We start from the raw sequence: 15,788 nt of genomic DNA on the forward strand, positions 1-15,788 counted from the left end.
GGGGGGGGGGACACGGGGCCACGCGTGAACAAAGAAGTGCAATTTGTCATAGCTTTAACCTTTTTCTTAAAAAAGGAAAATTGTCCCATAAAACACTTAAAATGGTCTCTAAAGGAGCTGCAGCGCGTTTCCATTTGAAGACGGTCGAGGAAACGTGCTGCGAGAGAGGAGGAACGGCTGGGAGTCAACAGGACGGGAACAGACAACGGAGCACTCGGAAGCGTGTTTGGTGCAGCCCGGAGTCGGAGAGCCCTGCCTGCTGTGAACACAAGCTGTGATACGTTTAACGACAAACAGGCTGGATAAAAACAACACATCCTAGCTTCATGTGTGCAAACGATCCATTCCAGGAGTCTAAGATTGTTCAAATCCAACCTCAAATGAGCTCATTGGTCTGAGCTGAGTCGGTGTTTATTAAACAAACATTGAAGTCCAGCCCACTCCATTTTCCATCAAGGAGCCCAGATCATGATTCCTCCACTACTGTGCTGCCAGCTGGTATGGGGACGGGCTGTTTGTGCTACTATGGGTAAACATCTCTACACGCCACACTCTTTCAGTCCTTTTCTAACTGTTGTCATGACCTTTAACCTTTTCCAGACTGACGCACAGCCACAGCTGCCTCTCTGAGGTCATTGCTGATGTCTTTCTCCTTGGCGTTGTGTTAACACACACCTGTCCGACCCGGAGCTGCTTTTGTAGAGGCGATCACTGATGATGATCTGACAGATCCGCCGCAGGCTACTACTTCCTCTCTTTACTCCTCCAAATATGGACTTCCTGTTTTTTTTCCACACACACCCGTTTTCCCATTCTGGCTTCATATTTGTTGTATAAACACTGACATGACTGAATCTGTTGTGTGTTTTTTTGTAAACTTGAGGTTAGATTTGAGCGATTTTAGAACCCGGTAAAGAGCAGATGTTTTTTTTTTTCCTTTATAATATCCTGATACATAAAAAACCCTAGAATTAAAGAGGGCAGATGACTGGATTGTGGGAAGCATTAATTTGCTTTCAAAGTGAGACTGAATGTTTCAGGGAGGTCCGAGTGTTTGCTGCTCTCAGTGTTGGGTCTCCACCTCCACCACCGTCCAGTCTCCAGACGGAGAGCTGCCCCGGCTGTCAGGGGAGTAGCTGCTCACAGAGGTGACCGTGGCGGTAGGAGGGCTGAACTGGGGGGGCAGGTCGGGCCACATGCTGCTCTCCATGGGGCTGAGGGTGCCCCCGGCCCCGACGGGGAGGAGCAGGAGCGGGGGGCAGCCTCCGTCACCGGACAGCATCAGGGTTTGGTTGATGAGCTGCTGCACCATGTCCACCTTCTCGTTCCACTCCAGCTCCCGCGGGGGCACGGGGTGGAGCCGCCGCCGCCCGCCCACCTGAGCGTTCCTGTTGGGCCCACCGCCCGCCTCGTCCTCCTCGTCGCTGGTCTCCATGGCCTCGTAGATGGTGCAGAGGCCGGAGGACGGGGACAGCAGCACGCCGGTGGGGCTCCTCCGCAGCTGCTGCTGCGCGCGGTACTGCTGCTCCAGCTCCAGCTGCCACTGCAGGACCTGCCGGCGGTGGCGGTGCTCCTGCTGCTGCTGCTGCAGCTGCAGCTGGAGGAGCTCCCTACGCTGCTTCTCCAGCTGCTTCTGCTGCTCCAGCCGGAGCCGCTCCTCCTCCAGCCACTGCCTCTTCTGCCTCTCCTGCTCCTGGCGGTGCCGCATCGCTCGCAGCTCTTCCTCGTGCCGCTCCAGCCTCCTCAGCTGCTCTCCACTAACGCCGCCGCCGCCGCCGGCGTTGACCGAAGCTGGAGGAGGGGGCGCGATGTTGACGAAGTGCTCGGCTAAAGTCAGATCAATGGGTCTCCTGTTGCCTGGAACCAGAGCCAAATAGTGGCCGTTCGCTATCGGAGCGGCGGCGTTTTGGTTGCGGTTGTCTTCCCGTGAGCGCGTTTGCCGGCGCCGGTCTCGGTCCACGTCGGAGCTCTTCTCGTCTCCTGTGAGACAGCGCAGATCATTTGGAGCATCCAGTACAGATGCATGCATCGAAAAGAACGGGTGGAACAACGGGGTGGGGGCCAAGGAGGAGAATACTGACGAAAGGAAAAAACAAAGTAAATAAAAAAAAAGGTTGTGATGCAAACAGAACGGGGGTGACTCAGGAGCGCCGGGAACTGGGGTCGATCGGTCACTGACGGTAGGTTTCCACAAAGAGGACGTTCCCGGGATGACTTTGATCATATTAGGTGAATGCAACGGCTATCATGCAGGACAGCAAATCTACATCCAAGTGTACAACACAGAACCATGTAGAGACGGGACAGAACTGAAACATCCCAGGAGGACACTGATGTTTGGGGAAACTACACTTTGTCTATTTGACTGTTTAATAAGAGCTGAAATGTGTGTCAAACGGGAGACGTTTCCGCTAAATGGGGTTGAACAAGAAACTTTAAATGAGACAGAAACGCGTATCCCCGTGGAGGTTTCTGGGCCTCCGGCCATCAGTTTTGAGGAGGAGGAGGAAACCCCATCCTGCGGCTTGAAAGAAGGGGTTCCTGTCCAGAACCGTAACCTCGCCCAGCTGCTGTGATCGTGAGGGGGAAAAAAAAGCGTTTGCTGTTTTACGTCCAAAGGATGAAGGGAGGTCTGATATTTACTGGTGCCTGGGAAGGATTGGTCGTCGCAGCTGGGTNNNNGGGGGGGGCATTTCTGCTGGATGGAGTGAAAGCAGCGGGACAGGATGTACGGAGCAGCCACGTCACTATGGCTGCGTTCACACTGCAAGCAAAGGAGACCCAGTTCTGATCTTTTCTGCCCAAATGGATCTTTTTTTCATATCCAACCCAGCTTTTTTCAGCATGTGGTGTTGAATCAGATACATATCAGACCTCAGTGTGAACGCTCGGGTCGCGTTTCATCCGACTTTTAGGTAGGCCTCCGTGCACGCCACAGCTCCAAAGAAAAGGGTTAGCATCTGGATGCACGGTCGGCCCCCCCCCCGATCGGACAGCAACTTCAGCACCAATACAGACGCCGTACCTTCTTCTGAGCACGCGGACGTTTAACAAGAACTGGAAACCGTTCACGCTGGAGTCGCATTTAAAATGGAACGTGAACGACCACGGGGGGAAGAAAAGACAACAAAAAAACCCAGAGTTGAGTATTAAGACCTGCAGCGTGAACGTAGCCTTAAGAGTAACACAACAACTCGCTCAAACAGCACCGAGTTTAAGCCTCCACAACCTATACGGCACTCCACTGTGTTCCTGAGACCCTGCAGAGACCGTCCACGTCTGGTCTTACAGCGTGGTCAGGTCTCCATCCATGTAAGGAGGGTCTTCATCCAACCGAGACTATTAGTAAAATATGCAAAGAAAAGGAAGGTAGGATCGAACACCGGGCACCACCTGGATTATCTCTCTTTTGTTTTCCTAATGAGGTCAAAATCACATGTGTGTAATGCGGCCCCACTTCCTGTTTGAGCTGTAACTCCCACAGCCAGCGTGGGGGCGGGGTGGGGAGGGGGGGGTGACACAAACACACAGACACACACAGCCACTGGAACATGAGGACAATAAGTTCAGGATCCGCTGGGAAAGCAAGAAACAGGAACAGAATGCCTTGCAACAATGTTTTAATGGGGTTTTGAAAGATAAACCTAGTGTGAACCATTCAACTCTGAACACGTCTACTTGCAGAACTGTTTCAAATTTCAGGAAGTAGTACAGTCTTCTCTTCTTTTTTTTTAATGTTAGTTAAACATGCAATATACTGTTCAAATAGTAAACCAAAAAAAAACAAAAACAGAAAACAAAAGCCGGCTAAGTGAAGAAGCTGGAGCGTGTACAGCTCAGCCGTGGTAGTCGTTGTAGGATTATGTAGCGTTTCATTAAATAAGAAGCTAGTTATTAATCTGTCCCGGAACAAAAATTTAAAAAAAAAAAAAAAAAAAAAAAAGGACCGTCAGCCGACCGAAGCGTAGCGGCTTGGAAACAAAAAGCCTGAAACACAAACGTGTATGTGGTTTATTCCTTAACAACCTATGCTGCAACGACAAGAAAAGAAAAACGCCATCTAACGAGAGCCGCCCCCCTTCAAACGCTGCCGTCGGGCGACGAGCCGACCAATAAATAACGCCTGCTCCCGGTGGTTTTACGGCAATGGCGCGCGGGGTCCTAACTTGGGCGGGAGTCGCCGTGGCAACGGAGAGCACATTCGGGTCGGCCCCTCCTCTAAATCTAGCCCCTCCCACGTCTAACCCAGTTAACACCTAAGCTGTAGCTCGGATAGCTAAAAGTCTCGCAACAAGAACAGGTTTTGTTGTTTTTTTGTTTTTTTTTGTGTGTATGTGTGTTTTGTTTTGTTGGGTTTTTTTTTTTGCAAAGAAAGAAACGTGTGACTATCGCTACGATGCGGAACGTGGAGAGTGCGCACACGGGGTGAGGGAGGAAAAAAAACAAAACAGAACGAACAAAACAAAGACAAAAAAAATAAAATAATCATTGACATTTGTTCGGTAAAAACAGTAGGATAAATACACAGTGAGTCCATTTCATTCATCATCAGTTCTTTTTTTTGTTGGGTTTTTTTTTTCCCCAGTCACGTCGGACCGTCGAGTCAGTACCCCCCCCAGCAGGGCTACAGAATACGCAGCGTTACTTAAAAACAACATTCAACTAGAAAAGCTGCTTCAGCCATACACTCAGAGCCATGACCAGAACAGTAAGAAAGACAAGGGCTTCATTTAAAAATTGCTAGTCTTTTTTTTTGCTAGTCATCCCCCCCCCCCATCTTCTTCGTTCTTTTTTTTCTAATATCTTGCTCTCCTTTTATTTTTTTTTCCCCCCTAAGACATCTAACCCAAGTGGAAAGATAAAACAAACAACGGCGAGGGGGGGGGAGGGGTTGCAGGAAAAAAAAAAAAAAAAGGTGCATTCCAGGGATTATAGAAGGGACTTATACGTTACCTTCCAGAAAACTATCAGTCTTATCACATATGGTGGAGTAGTAAGGTGGCTGGCTGTTGTCGGGGTCTTCGGGCTTCTGCCCCCCCAGGCGCTGACTCCCCTCCAGAGGACCCAGCTCCTCCAGGTGATCTCCTGCGAGCTTTCCGCCGAGCATGTAGTGGTCCAGGCTGGGGTGTTGGTCTTCCGGGTGGCCCAGAGGGATCAGGTCCACGGGGTTGCCCAGCAGGTCCTCGGCCCGGGCAGCGGCCGCTGCTGAGGGAAGGGTCAGCTCCTTGATGAGGGAGGGGTCCTTGGCCTCCTCCGGGAGCTGCTCCTCGTTCTCCAGGGAGAAGATCCCGGGGCTCTTGCCGCAGCTCTCCGCCGTGGAGTGGGCGTTGGAGTTGGACGTGGTGCAGTCGAAGCCGTAGGACGCCACAGAGTTGCCCGACTGCGGGGTGGCCCCGCCGCCGTCCTCTTCGCCCTCTCCGCCCGGCGTGTCCCCTGCCTCCTCGTCCTCCTCCAGAGCAGTCAGGCTACAGGAGGGAGGCGGGCTCTCAAACTCAGCCCTCCCCTCCATCATCAGCGGGGCTTCAGGGTCGTTGATTTGGATCTCGCCCTCCGTGTCGCTGGCCTCGTCGCCGGACGTGGACGGGGACGAGGGGTCGGACACGGGAGCGGTCGGTGGTCCCGTTCCGAGGACTTCGTCGGCAGGCAGGGTCTCGGCCTCCTCCTCCTCCCCGTCGCCCTTCTCCAAGTGGATGCCCAGGTCCTGCTCCATGTCGGGCTGGACCGAGGCAGGGACCGGGGTCTGCTGCTTGTCCGAGTGGGACTCCACCCCGGAGCTGCTGTCGTAGTCGCGCAGGTCCTCGGGCGTGCTCGTCTCGCTGCTGCTGCGCGCGGCCAGAGCGGCGCCGCTCAGAGTGCTGGACTGGGACATGCCGGGGGCGGGGGCGGCGAGCAGGTCGTCCATCGGCCCCTCGGAGGGACGGTGGCGGGGGTCCTGCTCCGACTGAGGAGGGAAGGAAGGGGCGGCGGTGTCCGTACACGCCTGGGCAGGAGACTGGGTGGGCGTCTCGGACTCGGCGGCGTCCTGCTCTGACACGGGGCTGGGGGAGAAGGCGGCGAGCAGCGAGGCCGGCTGAGCCCAGGTATCAGAGAAGGGGTTTGTTTGACCCCAGGAGGAGGCAGGGGGGCCACAGGGCGGAGGGCCAGAGTGACTAAGGTGCTCCAAGTGCTCTTCATCGTTAAAGTCATCGTCTACGTTCTCGCAGCTTTCCGTTACTCCTTCACTGTGCATTTCTACGTCCTCGTCCTCCTCCTCGTCCTGTTTCTGCTCCCGGAACGCCGCGTGGTGCTCCTCCACTTGCTCTGAGCTCATGTCTATGTCGTCCACCCGGTCGTCCTCTTCGTCGTCGTCCTCCTCCTCCTCGTTGGCTATGGTTTCCACGTTGGGCGAGCCCGTGAGGTTCCCGTCCCCCTCGGAGCCTCTGAAGCTGGAGTCGACCAGGGCGTCCGAGCTCTGGGTGCCCTCCAGAATGGCGGTGTGCTGGGTGCTGCTGAGGTCGGAGATGCCGTGCTGCCGGCTGCTCGTGCAGCTGCTCACGTCCTCCGAGTTCATCCCCGACAGCGGGTCGTCGCCGTGCCAGCCCACAGAGCCGCCGAGGGCCAAGGAGCGCGCTGGGATTTCATCCGAGGGCTGGGATGTGCTCATGTCGGTAATCACGGAGGAAAGCGGGTGGTCCGGCCTCCTCTGCTCCTCGTCGTCGTCCTCCTCCTCATCATCCTCATTGATCTCCTCGTCAGCCTTCTCCACTGCCTCCTCCTTGTCTTGAGGTGAGACCAGGTCTCTGTGGGTGAAATGATCCAGAGGGGGAGCACCAAACTGGGCCCCTGAAGCTGTGGAGGAAGGCAGAAACATGTTCTCTTTATCTTCTTCTTCTTCTGGCTCCTCCTCCTCCATTTCCTCCTGAACGCCGTAGCTTTGGTTATTCTCTTTTTCCTCCTCTGTCTGAAATCCCATCACGGGGCTGGAGCTTTGGGGAGGACAATCAGCAGCAGCTTGGATCCTGTCCCAGGGTCCAGGCTGGACGTCCGTGTCCAGAAGAGACGGGACGTTACGCGACTCCCTGACAGGAGAGGCAGAACCGGGTGGGGAGCAGGGAGGGGACATGACCGTAGTTCCCAAAGAAGGGACGGAGCTGTCGTCTGCAAATCTGAAAGGGTCCATCTGAACAATGGAGGCTGGTTCTGGTTCTGGTTCTGGTTCAGGTTCAGGTTCAGGTTCTTGTTCCGCCTCCGCCGACGGATGAAACTCTTGGGCCCGAGGCTCAGGGGAGGATTCTACGAGTCTGACTGAACTTGGTTCATGTACGGGCTGGGCTGCTGGTTCCAACAGGGGCGCAGGAGATGGTTCCTGCACGGGTTCTGGTGTCGGTACTCGCATGGGCTCAGGTGTCAATTGCCGTATGGGTTCTGGCGTCGGTTCCCGCAATGGTTCAGGTGCCAATACTTGAACAGGCTCTGGTGTCGGTTCCCGTACGGGTTCTGGCGTTGGTTCCCGCACTTGAATGGGTTCTGGTGTCGGTTCCCATACGGGCTCGGGTGTCGGTTCCCGCATAGGTTCTGGCGTTGGTTCCCGCACAGGCTCTGGTGCCAGTACTTGAACGGGTTCTGGTGTCGGTTCCCGCACTTGAACGGGCTCTGGTGCCAGTACTTGAACGGGTTCTGGTGTCGGTTCCTGCACTTGAACGGGCTCTGGTGCCAGTACTTGAACGGGTTCTGGTGTCGGTTCCCGCACTTGAACGGGCTCGGGTGTCGGTTCCCGTGCGGGCTCCGGCGTCGCTTCCTGCGAGGGTTGGGGTACGGGTGGCTGCTCGAGCTCTCGCGCCGCCTCGCAAACTGGTTCCGGGGCTTTTTCCGCCGCTGCTTCGGGACCGGCGGCTCCTCCTGCGTGGGGCTGAGGCTCCTCTGGCGCCGCGGCAACAGCAGCTGCGGTTGCGATGGTCGCTGCAGCAGCAGCAGCAGCGACCATCGCGGCCACTTCCTTTCCAGGTTCGGCAGCCGCGGCGGCTTTGGGAGCACGCTTCACAGGAGTCGGGGTGCTGCTTCCTACAGTCTTCTTAGGGCTGGAGGGCTTGGCTGCCTTTGAGGTTGGCGTTTTGGAGGCATCCTTGGACGGTGCGGACTTAACTTCCTGCGTTTTGGAGCGGCTCGGTGTCTTTGCTTCTGCAGCCTTATTTGTGGTGGGTTTTTTGGTGGCAACGTTTGTTTTTGAAGTCGGCTTGGGGACCTCGGCTTTTGCTGGCTTTGTTGTAGAAGGAGGACGAGCGAGGGGGGAGTCTGCAGGTTTTTTGGCTGCCGGGTTTGCTGGTTTGGTAAGATCTAGAAAAAAAGAGAGCAAGAAAAACAGTTAATGTGGGAACAGACAAGGATTAAAAATATATATATGTCTGATTTTATTTAAGCGCCGAGTTTGTACCTTTTTTCACTGGGGTTGTGTTTCTGGACGTCTGCAATGCGGGAGGTTTGCCACTAGAGGGTGTGGTGGGCTTTGATTTGGGAGTCGCGGTCTTGGCGGTGGCGGGGGTTGTTTTGGGGGCGGCGGTTTTGGACGGGGCCGTGGCGTTCTTGGTGGTGCTCGGCGTCTGGGATGAGCCGGTGGCGGGGCGGGACGACATCGGCCTGAAGAAACACGACGAAGAAAGAAAACGTCAGAGCCGAGCTGCGCCCGCAGTCTGCTGGGAAACCACAACACCACGGCACGGCGGACGTATTTAAAGCGATGTTTGGCAGTAAACTCTAAATGAACCAACACGCCAGGAGGAATTCTACTTTTCTTTTTACCAATCGGCCTCTGAAACGGGGGTTAAGAGCAGAACGAGGCCCGGTTCACTCTCCCTCGGCGCTGCAGCGCTCCCCTGAGAGTAAAGCAGCGTGAAAGATGAGTCACGACAGACCCCAGAGAGGCATCCTAACCCCGAGTCAATCTCCTCTGAGTGCATCTCTCTGCCCCCCCACCCTACATGAAAATGCCACTCGGAGCAGCGTGCGTCACCCTCTGTGCCTGCTCCGTCCGCCCCGGCCTGTAAGCCCGTCTGAGCGAAATAACCCACATCCAGAACGTCCCGACGAGGCCGGGGCGCGCGCAGGCTCCCGCGCCGACTGCGTGTTTCTAAATAAAGACGTTGAGCTCGCTGTGGCAGAAAGAGGACGGCGAGGAGAGGTGGATGGAGATGCCCGGGACCGGGTGAATTTTTTATACCGACAGGAGAGCGAAAATAACATCTCCAAATCCACTCATTGTGTGCTCATTGTGTCTGTGTGATAGGGGGAAATGAAGCCGCGTGCGCTGTTCACGACCTGGCAACGGCGGCGGAGCGCTGTTTATAAAACAAAAAGGCGCGAGGACGGAGCGGCGGGGTGGAAACAAACAGGGGTGTGGTCAGTTCAGGAGTTCATGGAAGGTCTTACAGCTGATCCACATCCTTTAAATCTGGCTGTGGAGCATTAAATGTTACCTTGCTGACTCTGTTATCGAGTCGGTGTCGTTTCAGAGCTGCGAGGAACAAGCGGCAGACATATTTAGCATCTGAGATCTGCTGTGGGGACATCTGGATACAAATGAACTAAATATCTAACAAAAGAAATCCCTCTGTTTCAGTTTAGCCCCATCCGAATTAAAGCAGCTTATAATATATATATATTTTAAGCTCAAAGTGAATAGTTCCTGAACTTTGAATGAGATTATAAACGATAAAGCATTACAGGATAGGAGAATTAAAAAGTAAAGAGATGAAGAATGCTAATGGGATAGTCAGAGAGCACGCTCCTAATAATCTGTGATGAAAGGAGGACGAATAATCCAGGAAAAAATAAAATAAAAAGGGCAGGATGGTTTTAAACACCTCTGGAAATTGAGCCAATCGCAAAAAAACGAAACCAAAACAACAAGTTAAAGACAGGAGGAGGAGGAGGAGGTGTGCAGGTTCACACGAGGACAGCCAGATTATTATAGCAATCAAAGTGACCCGAATGAAGCCTTCTTCGCAGATAACAGGGAAGTCCAGTCAAAGTAAACACTTAAATGACCCGACGAGCCGCCCAGGATTACACCATCAATAAAAGTCCCTCCACCTTTGCTCTCGCTGCTTTTATTGCACTTTGTCTGCCTGTACGGCGTGGAACTGTTCCTGTAAACTTTCTCTATTTTATCAGCCAGCGTCTTTTTATATCTGCTCCGTTTATGGCACTGGCTGGAATGTGGAAGAGCTCAATCAGCACAACAACCTATTTTAAATAAATTGTTTTTTTCGTTTGTTTTCTCTGATTCCTCAACGGTCCGTAACAGAAGAGGAACGCTGCTGCGGGTATTAAAAGGAGAAAAAGCCGGGCTTCGTTTGTTTAGTTTTCGGCACGGGCCTCGTTTTGGAGGAACGCCGTAAATCTGAAGTTGAACAGAGCCGAAAAATTCAGGGTTGGTCGTTGCTACGGGGCGCACAGCGTGAACAGTGAAACGTTTTATTGCAGATGTGCATGTTCCTCAACCACGAGGGCTGTGTTTAGAACACGGCCGCCTGCTGGGGGTTCTTTGTTGCAATGCTGTAATTTCAATAATGGGACTTGTAAAAAAAAAAAAAAAAACAAGAAGAGGGGAAATGAGCGAGGAGGAGAGCGAGCACAAAGGCAGACGTCTTGTCTGCAGCAGAGGCGGCCAATTACAGTCGAGAGGAACTCCGGCGTTTTAAAGATGACGCTGCGTTAATTAAATGGAACAAACATGGAGGCAGGATGGGTTGAATGGATGCAATCAGACTGAGTGATGTTATTATTATTATTATTATTATTAGGCTTCTTTTTACTCGGCTTTTATTGCGAGGCAAACCAAGCCACCTGAGACCGCAGCAACGAGGTGTTCAAATACAATCATGTTTAAATAAATATTTTAACCTTTCTGTTTAGAAATGTCCGAGGCCAAGGGAACAAAAATAATGGTAAACTGTGACACCCCCCCCCCCTCCTTTTTTTTAAATTATCACACATCTGCCATGTCTTCAGTCTGACTCAAGCTCCTCGCAGTCAGACACGAGCCGCCCTCCCGCCTCTCCGTCTCATTCCAATCAAATCCATTCAGTAATTGGCTCTTTGGCGGCGCCCCGACGTGACGGTGCCAGCTGAAAGGCTGCGCCGTGGAGTCGACTCGCCGGCCACACCCCGAGCGGGACTGGGGGGGATGATTTACAGCCTGCACAACACGAGACGAGGGTCCTTCTCGCCGGACCGTTACATCGACGGCAATTTGTTAGATCATGAAGGGGCTGCGTTTAATGCCATCTGATAAAATAAAATGACGGCCCCCTCGGGGAGCGTCAGTGTGAACGACAGTGTGACTAATGGAGCGACACAGGCTGCCGTGTTTGCACACGCTCTCTGATCTGCAGCGGCGGGGCTCAGGTGGGGCTGAGACGACTCGTTTGTCCGTGCGGCACTCGTGCTCCGCCGCAGCCATTTTGAATCCGGAGGCTGACGTGCGAAGGCGTGCTCGGCGTTTGTAACTGGCCGCTTCTCTTCCTCCGCACGCGCCGAACGGTTTCTTTCCAGCGAACGGCTCTCATGTTGCCTTGACCTTACAGACGAAGGTCAAAAGACGCGCCGCGCCTCAGCAGCGATGACCCAGAAACAACACGCCGCATCAACTTTCAAAGCAAGCAAATCCTCGCCACTGTTTCAGCAGGTGGAACAAAACGCATAAAAATGGAAGCTTTCCTTCCTGTTGGCTTTAAACGCAACAAAGGAAAATAAACAAACAAAAAACAAAAAATCAATTGGAGCACCAAACTCCGGCGCATTTAGGGGAGACTCATTAGACTGATTTAACCTAAAGAGGCAGGCCGGGCCTTGGATCGCCGGGCCCTGGATCGCCGGGCCTTGGATCGCCGGGACCTGCTTTAAGTGGAATTAAATCAGCCGAGCTTTTACAGGAAGACGGAGTAAACAGAGCCGAGCAGCTGATAGATAACGGGCCTAAATTAACAACAGAGCGGAGGGGCGTGGGGGAGAGAGGTCAAAATCTCATTAAAGCGAGAAATTTATGGCCCTGTCGAAGCACGAGACAAGCACACACACACACACACACACTACACTAAATGTGCCTTCAGGGGTGTATATCGTAACAGGAGCCTATCATCAGCAGTATCTCTCAGTGCAGCTCAGGTGGAACAGGTTTTTTTCCTTTCTTTTAAGAGATTAACTCAGCTTTGTTTGACTCTAATCTCTTCTTTACTTTACTTACTAATCTACTAAATCAAATAAGACAGAAAGCAAGTGACTAATATGCTTCAATATCACTGAACTTCTTTATTTAACCAGAGGAGTGGCCCTTAAACAGCCCTTGGAAGCGTCTTCTGTGGTTCCATCCGTCTTGTTTTATCCCGTCTGACAGAAATTCGCCTCGCGGGGCGGAGTGCTCACTTACACGCGCTGAGCTACTTTTAATTATCGCCAAAAAAAAAAAATGGATTAAATGGCACGACGGTAGAGTTCCGAATTAGTTCGTGAGTGCGCTTCGCTGCGCGAGGGGGGGGGGCCGGTTTACCAGCGTGACGTTGTTTTAATTCTGCTTAATGAGATGTTTGCACATCGGCCATTGTTTAAGCCGTAATCCGAGCGTAATCTCCCACAATCCAGCTGCTACGAGAGGCACAAAGAGAGAGAAGGGGAGTGGGTGGGGGTAAAACATCCCGTTCGTCATGACTGACCGGTTAGCATCAATAACTGAACGAAAATACTTCAAAAATGGCGTTTGAGGCCGAAACTCACCGCTTAACGCCACAAAAAACAAGCTGAATAAGTCCGCATTCATTTATTTATTTAATGAGTTTTTCAAACGCGTGGATGAACTATTTCCTCTAAAGACTTGTGCCAAAAGACGCCGTTAGCTGCCACCTTTCACGCTCGGAGAAAACGAGCTACAAGCTTTCGGTTCAACCAGCTCGACCTGTAACAGGCAGATCGGGCGCTCAAAAATCCTACCTTCTTCCCCCCGGACGCTGAATGCGTCGCGGAAAAATGCTACAACTCCAGCCGGACGGGACTTTCGGTGCGGCGCGGGTGACCTGAACTGATCTATTTGTGTCACGTGAAAGGTGTTGAGTTTTTTCTTTTAAACGGAGGTATGTTGTGTGTGTCTGCTGATCAGCTGCTGGCTGTAGTTTTTCATTTCTGCAGGCGTGAAATCTGCCCACGGGGAGAAACTGTGAGAAGTCCTGTAATGATTCCGATGATAGCTGTAATAACCTGCCTCCTCTTTAGCACAATAAAGATAATTTCACCAGAAATTAGAGCAAATTTCCTTCTGTGATCCGTCAAATAGAAATTGGAATTGGCGGGTGGCAGCTTTCCAAAGATCAGAAATGGTTTAAAAACAGCAACGAGCTCATTATTGACTCATTTTGTTGCACATTTTCCTATCAGTTCCTGCACTGTTTGGTTTTATTTGTTTTGTAACGTCCCCAAATGATCTGATCGGTTTCTAACTCTGTGTTTACTCGCCGACGAATCAACAAGATAACGTAACGACGAAGAGGGGAGGGGGTTGCTTTTCCAAAACAAACCGCAGGAAGGGGCTTTCGGGCGGGGGTGGGGGGGCTCTGCGTGACCGTGATCGTGATCGCAGCCGCCCCGGACAAAGATCTCCTTCGGCCGAGTCGGCCTCGGGGAGCCGACGTCGCCCACACAGCGTGACTCAGGTGAGGAACACACGCTGATCTGATCACAGCCCAAAACACAACACAACACAACACAACACGACACGTTGCCAGATTTATAAAAAAAAAAAAAAAAAAAAAACACAAACAAGGCCTTGCTTCATGGGCGCTAAAAGCACCGAGAGCGCTCTCTTGTTCTGGCAGCGCCGAAGAGAAACTTGTTTTATTAATAAAGCTGAATAATGCTCGCTCTGATGAAACTCGCAGAGGCATTCCTCTCAGGCTGCTTGCTGGCCTACTTATGCCTGGTTCCTTCCAGCCTCTGTGAGGGGATCAATGTCCCTCGTTCGTCAGAGCGAGCGTTGTTTCTTTACAAGCAGCGTTCCTTTTTGAACCTGGAGCCAACTCAAGTCTTTTGGGACCGGCACTGAGGAGCTCTACGTTGCTTGCTAAGGTTTGTTTTTTTTCACCCTGAATTGGAGAAAGCTGATTTTTACGGACAAGTTTCAACATTTATTGAGACAAAGACGAGACGGCTCCCCTGTGCTGGCGATGAGACCGCTGAATCGAAACGCCACACCCTACCTGGTCGTCTTGGAAACGGGAGGCTTATCGGGTTTGGTCGGGGCTGCCGCAGCCATCTTGGTGGAAGTTGCACCGGCAGGCTTCGACACTAGAGGAGAGAGAGAGAGAGAGAGAGAAGGTTACAGACAATAAGCAATATATTCTCAGAACATTAAAGCTGCTGTCAGGCAGGTGTTTCTTTCCCGGTTTTGGGAGCAAACAGATTAATAGTTTAGCTGTGACATGTCGGTTAGGGATGAGCAACTTTCTGAGGGTTACGTTACAAAGAGCAGCACTCATTAATCTATGAGCAGACGCCATTTTGGACTACTTGTGTGTATTTGCGAATCAGCAGACTTCCTGTTGACATTAGGGTGAGAATGTAAAAACCAACCTGGGGGCTTCTTAGCAGCAGCTGCCGTGGGGCTCGGCTTGACACCGTTAGCGGTGGCGGATGGCGCCTTTTTGACCGCCGGCGCTCCGGTTGAAGACTTTACCCCGCTGAGGTATGGGCTGACCGCTGAGGCTTTCTTCTCGCCCGCTTTGGCGGTACTCTTGGAGGCTGGGGCCCCGACCACGGCCGCTGCGGGTTTCCTGGTGGAAGCGGAGGTCGGGGCGCTCTTTCTGTCTGCGGCGGGCGCGGCCTTCTTGGCAACACCGTTAGCTTGGGGCTTCGAGGTGCCGTTTGAGATGCGGCTCTGGGTGGCGGTCGTCCGCGGGCCGGATGGAGTCTTGGGCGAGCTGGTGATGCTGGCTTTCGTCTTCGCCGCGACCTTGTTGGGGGTCTTGGCCTTGGCGTCTCCCGAGGCCTTGCTGCTGGTCTTGGCAGCTGGAGTTTCCTTGGGCTGGTCGGGCCGCGGCTCCGCCTGGTTCCCCTCTCCGACGGGCTGCTGAGCCGCCGCCGCCGCCGCCGCCGCCGCCGCCGCCGCCTCCTCCTCCAGCGGAGCGGCGGCGGGGATGGGCTCCTGTCCCGTAGACGGCGCCGCCTCGTTTACCGGATCGGACGCCAACGCTTCCATCGGCTCCAGCGCTGCCGTGGCAACCCCGTCCGGCTTCATCTCCCCTTCGAGTGGCGGCGTTCCGTCTCCGCGGGACAGGGCTGGTTGACCTCACGCTCACAGGACGGCCGCAGCTCCGGAGGCTCTCTGAAGACGCCGAGAGGTTGGACTGAAGGAAGGAAGAGAGGACACGTCAGTCAGACGGCAAGACCAGACACGAAACGCTGCCTCCGCTATCTGCAGACAGCTCAGGAATGTTTGTAGCTTCAGGAATCAGATAAAGCAGCAGCCTTCATCTTTACCATCTCACACACACACACACACACACACAACCTGTGCGTGCATTTAAGATTTAAGCTGACTAAATGTCTGCAGATTTACAAAAATGATGCAACCTAAGAAGACGCTGCATCTAAAACAGTACAAGGACAGCGAAACCAATGCTGAAATTAAGAATTAACTAAATAAAATAATTATATATATATATATATATATATATATATGTATATGTATATATATGTATATGCTTGTTTTTATACTTGATCCCAGCAACAGAAACCTCATCCAAATGCAGCCACCTTCTAAGAGCTGG

The 15,788-nt window shown here is 52.9% G+C and overlaps 2 protein-coding genes across 3 annotated transcripts; both read right to left on the minus strand.

Moving 5' to 3' along the window:
- Window positions 1-799: 799 nt before the first annotated feature.
- LOC119617516 (uncharacterized protein DDB_G0285291-like) lies at window positions 800-2,672 on the minus strand. Its single transcript, XM_037978641.1, has one exon. It carries the CDS (start codon window positions 2,222-2,224, stop codon window positions 1,064-1,066), a length of 1,161 nt encoding a protein of 386 aa, XP_037834569.1. The 5' UTR covers window positions 2,225-2,672; the 3' UTR covers window positions 800-1,063.
- A 931-nt stretch (window positions 2,673-3,603) lies between these two features.
- wu:fb95e10 (nucleolar protein dao-5) lies at window positions 3,604-15,380 on the minus strand. 2 transcript variants are annotated; one of them, XM_037978642.1, is made up of 5 exons: window positions 14,593-15,380; window positions 14,220-14,307; window positions 8,411-8,613; window positions 7,730-8,313; window positions 3,604-7,675 (listed from the first exon to the last, which is right to left on the minus strand). In XM_037978642.1, the coding sequence occupies exons 1-5, from the start codon at window positions 15,254-15,256 to the stop codon at window positions 4,943-4,945; spliced, it is 4,272 nt and encodes a 1,423-aa protein (XP_037834570.1). In that variant the 5' UTR covers window positions 15,257-15,380; the 3' UTR covers window positions 3,604-4,942. The 2 variants fall into 2 exon arrangements, with proteins under 2 accessions (XP_037834570.1, XP_017272227.2); XM_017416738.2 differs by having other exon boundaries at window positions 3,604-8,313.
- Between the last annotated feature and the right edge of the window lie 408 nt (window positions 15,381-15,788).

This window comes from Kryptolebias marmoratus, linkage group LG12 (assembly GCF_001649575.2).
Source record: "Kryptolebias marmoratus isolate JLee-2015 linkage group LG12, ASM164957v2, whole genome shotgun sequence".
Lineage (NCBI taxonomy): Eukaryota > Metazoa > Chordata > Actinopteri > Cyprinodontiformes > Rivulidae > Kryptolebias > Kryptolebias marmoratus.